The sequence below is a fragment of the Raphanus sativus genome, unplaced genomic scaffold (assembly GCF_000801105.2).
Source record: "Raphanus sativus cultivar WK10039 unplaced genomic scaffold, ASM80110v3 Scaffold0843, whole genome shotgun sequence".
NCBI classification, from domain to species: Eukaryota; Viridiplantae; Streptophyta; class Magnoliopsida; order Brassicales; family Brassicaceae; genus Raphanus; species Raphanus sativus.
In genome coordinates, this window is record NW_026616157.1 from 1 (window position 1) to 5,364 (window position 5,364).

At 30.2% G+C, this 5,364-nt stretch overlaps 1 protein-coding gene across 1 annotated transcript; it reads left to right on the forward strand.

The window, feature by feature from the left end:
- Positions 1–1,524: 1,524 nt before the first annotated feature.
- On the forward strand, positions 1,525–4,879 carry LOC130503170 (glutathione hydrolase 1-like). The gene is made up of 7 exons (XM_056997839.1): positions 1,525–1,659; positions 1,951–2,264; positions 3,046–3,567; positions 3,652–3,887; positions 3,965–4,229; positions 4,325–4,462; positions 4,552–4,879. The coding sequence occupies exons 1-7, from the start codon at positions 1,653–1,655 to the stop codon at positions 4,783–4,785; spliced, it is 1,716 nt and encodes a 571-aa protein (XP_056853819.1). The 5' UTR covers positions 1,525–1,652; the 3' UTR covers positions 4,786–4,879.
- The last annotated feature ends 485 nt before the right edge of the window (positions 4,880–5,364 follow it).

Consider the following 5,364-nt stretch of genomic DNA (forward strand, 5'->3'; position numbering starts at 1 on the left):
TTTCTAATGAGATAAAAGTGTCTTATACTTAATATTAAAATGATTAGTTCTTGAATTCTTTTAATATAACGATAACTTTAATTTTGATCTTCTAATGAACATCATGTAAATTCAAAATCTATATTATTAAAATAGAATTTCCATTAAAAAGATCACTTAGTTTTTAAAGTTAGTTACATTTTATGCCACTAAAATAAATTAAATTTTTCCAGTTAGATTAATATGTTTTTCTTAAATAAATTTGAGTTAAATGTGATTAAATCAATTTAAAAATACATCAATATTAACAAACTATTGAAACAACCTAAACTATTGAAAAAATTATAAGTTAGCTTCCACGTTTTGGTCTTATAATACATATATATTATAAATCTATAAAAAGTAATGTTTATTACTATAACTTACCAATAAAGTATCTATATTATTAAAAGATAAGTATCTATTAAAAATACCCTTAATTTTCAAAGTTAATTACATTTCATGCCATTAGAAATAAATTGAATTTTCTATTTTAATACTTTTCTTTTCCAGTTAAATTAACATGTTTTCCTTAAATAAATTTGAGTTAAATATAATTAAATCGATTTAAAAATACATCAATATTAAAAAAACTATTGAAACAACCTAAACTATTGGAAAAAATTATAAGTTAGCTTCCGCATTTTTGGTCCTATAATAAGTATACATTATAATATAATAAACAAAATTAATGTTTATTACTATAACTTACTAATAAAGTATTTTGCATATATATTATATATATATATATTAGGTGTGATTCGCTTGTGCTTTAACATTCTTTATTATAGTTTTTGGAATATTATCATCAATTTTTTATAAAAAGAGAATATTCCAGCAGTATCAGCTTCATATTTATATAAATTAATTTTATTTCCATGATTTTTGTTAAAATAGGCAGATCAAATTATATTCCGTCCAATTCGTTTTTTAGAATATTTGTAACTCATTTTTAATTTGATCCAAACGCATAATATACTAATAATACATTTCAGTCATACAATAAAATATAAAAAAATGTCAATATAATTTTAACCCAACATAATATATTAATATATATGTACATCCAATATTTTGGTATAGTACACATCTAATAAAAAGTATATAACACGATTTTATTTTTTGAACAACTAAAATATATAACACGATATAACAAAAATATATGATATACATAAATCGTTAGTAAAATATCTGTGCGGCCGCACAGATCAAGCTCTAGTTAACTATTAAGACGGTGTGGTGTAAAGAGTACTAAAGAACATTTTAACATTGACAAAAATGAACTTTTAGAAAGACTTGCAACTTTTGGAAAGATTGAACTACTCTTTTTATCAAAACACAATCCGGCAATAGTAATGATCACAGACTCGCAATCTTTTTATTAATACTCGGTGTGTCATCAAGGAAAGTGCTGATATCATCGTTAGTGTATATCTTCATTTCTTAAATATAGGTAGATTAGCACTTGATCGATGTAGTGTAAAGAACATTTAAAAAAAAGACTACGTAAAAGACATGCAAGTTTTAAAAGGGGTTTTGTAGATTCTAAGATAGAATCCACAGAGTCCTATTTATGTCGCCTGAACAAATCTCTTGTTTCCAAGGACTAGACATTTTCTGTAAGCGACATACAAATGAATTGTAAGTTATTTTGTTTCTATAATTTCATAAGAGAGAGTTAACGATTATTCCTTGTCGAGTCATTTTGTTTTCTAACTTGGAAACTGACTGTTTGCTACTAACAAGCTTCAACATTTAACTCATATTCATAAGTCTGAGCTGAGATTTCTACAATTCAATGTTCAATAATTTATAATAAGTCTCGAGACATCTAAAAAGAATTTAATATGTTGTCGTTTAAAAGCTAATTAGATTATATTTACTTTATAACCTCTATGAGTAATCTTTGGTTTGTTTCTTCGTCAATCGTAGCTCGAATAGCAGCTATCATTCTTCTTCTGATCGTGTTTCTTCAAAACGCTGCGGCTAAGAAAAGACAGCACAGTATTGTTGCGTCTAACGCTGCGGTTGCCACAGACCATGGAGAGTGTTCTGAAATCGGCATGAATGTACTTCGTCAAGGAGGGAACGCCGTTGATGCCTCTGTGGCCGTTGCTCTCTGTTTGGGAGTTGTGAATCCAGGGTCTAGCGGTCTAGGCGGTGGATCGTTTGCAGTGGTTAAGATGGCTAGTGGTAAAGAAATTGCTTATGATTTTAGAGAGGTCGCTCCTCTACAAGCCACTGAGGTATCGTTTTAGCAATTAATGCCTTTCTTTTCCTCTGATCGTAATATGCGTTTTGATATAAGTGTTCAATTTTTTTTTTTTGTTGTAAAAAAGAGTGTTCTTTTTAAAACGTTTTTTGAAATAAATATATATATATATATAATCGTTTATTTTTAGATTTTGGTGTACATCATACATATTGTATAGAGGTTATAACTTTTCTTAACACTTTTCAGAACAAAAAAAAAATATTATTTATATATATTATACTCCTTCCGTATCAAAAATTATTATTTACTAGGTGGTTGCCTACGAATTCACAAAGATAAATGTTGTATGAAAATATATATTATATATAGAATATCGTAAAGTAATAACTAATGAACATTTAGTAATAACAAATACTTGTAGAATTATATATGTGATTATCACATTAATTTCTCCAACACATATTATACATATTTTCGGTCTTTTCTTCCTTTTCTCTTTATTATTTCGTTTTTATCAATTTTTGCTATTTTTTTCTTAATTTTTACATATTTTTACCAAATATTTATTTCTCTTATTATTAAAATATAAAATAATATTTATTTTCAAAATAAAAATTTTATTTGACAACGACAATTAAAATAAAACAGAAAAAATATGTACTTTGAACATGATTATCTTGAGCTTAAGTAGGTTTTTCCTTAAATGTAGGATATGTATGGCTGTAATAGCATTTTGTAACACATATTTACTCTGATTAAATATTTGTTTTGAATGTTATCTTGAACTTAGGTAGGTTTTTCCTTAAATGTAGGATATGTATAGCGGTAATCTTGAACTAAAGAAGAAAGGACCCCTATCAGTAGCTGTTCCCGGGGAAATCGCGGGTTTATTCACTGCTTGGAAACAACTCGGAAAGTTACCGTGGAAGCAATTAGTGTATCCCGCAGAGAAACTGGCAGCTGAAGGATACAAGATTTCTAAGTACCTTTATATGCAGATGAACGCGACTAGAGATGATATTTTAGCAGACAAAGCTGGTCTCTCCGAGCTATTTGCTTCAAAAGGAGAGCTCAAAAAACCAGGGACAGTTGTTCGTAACCCAGAATTGGCTTTTACACTTAAGCAAATTGCTGAACATGGTCCAAAAGTATTTTACAATGGTACCGTTGGGGTTAACCTGGTGAGTGATATACAAAAATTGGGAGGGATATTGACTTTGAAAGATTTGCATAGTTACAAGGTTAAAGTTAAGAAACCATTATCTAACGATATTCTTGGGTACCGAGTACTTGGTATGCCTCCTCCTTCCTCTGGTGGCCCTTCAATGGTGCTTGTAAGTCTGTTTTTTTTTCTGGCTAAAAATGTGACATTTCATCAAACCCTAGATTTATAGTTTTTGGGGTTTCTTACGTTGCAGATTTTGAATATTCTTTCCCAATATGGGATACCAAAGGGTGTTGCGGGACCGTTAGGTGTTCATCGACTAGCTGAGGCTCTAAAACATGCATTTGCGGTCAGAATGAACCTCGGGGATCCAGATTTTGTCGATGTTACTAAGGTTGTTTCGGATATGTTGTCTCCAAAGTTTGCACAAGAACTGAAGAAAAAGATTAACGATAACAAAACCTTTGATCCCAAATATTATGGTGGCAAGTAAGTTTTTCTATCTATTAAAATAAAATTCATCTTCTTTGAACTGATTTATGATGTTTTTTCCCCTTATTTTGTAGATGGAACGAGATACACGATCATGGGACGAGCCATTTCTCGATAATAGATAAGGAGAGAAATGTTGTAGCAATGACTACTACGATAAATGGTTACTTTGGGGCAATAAAGCTGTCTCCTAGCACAGGCATCGTTCTGAACAACCAAATGGACGACTTCTCAATCCCCATGAAAGTCCAACCAGATGTGCCGCCTCCAGCACCAGCTAACTTCATCCGTCCAGGGAAACGACCTTTGTCCTCAATGTCTCCCACCATTGTACTCAAGGTTAGAAAAAAAAAACATGTTACTTGTGCTACATGAAACACTATGAATTAGAGTTCTAAAGGACAGTGTTTTTCTGCTTTGGTTTCCGTGGGCAGGACGGTAAAGTGAAAGCTGCAGTTGGTGCAAGTGGAGGATTGTATATCATCCCTGGAGCAACACAAGTTTTCTTGAATCATTTTTTCCTCAACATGGATCCTCTCTCTTCCGTCATGGCTCCAAGAATCTTCCACCAGGTTTTTGCTTCTTTTTTTACCCAAAGTAGAAACTTTCTTATTCTTTCGTTTATAACTAAAATTTGTATTTTTGTGATGTCATTTTGCAGCTGATACCAAACAGGATTTCGTATGAAGATTGGAAGACAGTTTACGATGATCACTTCGAGCTTCCTAAAGAGACAAGAGACGTGTTGGAGAAGAAAGGTCATGTCTTAACGCCGATCGCTGATGGGGCGATTTCTCAGTTAATAGTTGTAGAATCCGGTGGAAATTCGAACGGAACGAGTAGACTTGTAGCAGTTAGTGATCCAAGAAAAGGAGGGTTCCCTTCAGGATATTAAGATAGGACTCCATAATTTATGACTATAGTATTAATTGACCTTTGATCATGAATAAATAAATTTAAACTTTTGTTTTGTTTGCGATAATATTGATCCAGATATATTTCTGACACTACAAGAAATTAGCAATATTGCAACAGAAAAAATTGCAACCTCCATTTATGTTAATAATTTGCTATGATTATGCAATATATTTGCAATAGTGAATATCATCACAATTCCTTACAAATTATTTGCAAAATTACAACCATAATATATGTTGCATATTTTCATTACTAATTTGCAACCTTTTGCAACATATGCAAATATCTTGCAAATTGCAATGAACATTAAACGATTCTAAACCATTGGTAATTTGCAAAAATAAAAAATATATATATACAAATAATACGTGACAAAACGTGAAAATAGTTATATGTTTTAAAAAGAAGTTAAATAGTTTTTTATATCAAGTACAAGAAATATAATATATATATATATAATATATATATATATATATATATTGAATAATATTTAAACATGCACACTATAGTTTTAAGGTTTCGGTACCGATTATGTAAATAATTTTATGTTATGGAT

Excerpts from the sequence above, each read along its gene's own strand:
- LOC130503170 (XM_056997839.1), top strand. Across the intron at positions 3,888-3,964 it reads CCCAAATATTATGGTGGCAA|ATGGAACGAGATACACGATC; the intron begins GTAAGTTTTTCT and ends CTTATTTTGTAG. Across the intron at positions 4,463-4,551 it reads CTCCAAGAATCTTCCACCAG|CTGATACCAAACAGGATTTC; the intron begins GTTTTTGCTTCT and ends GTCATTTTGCAG.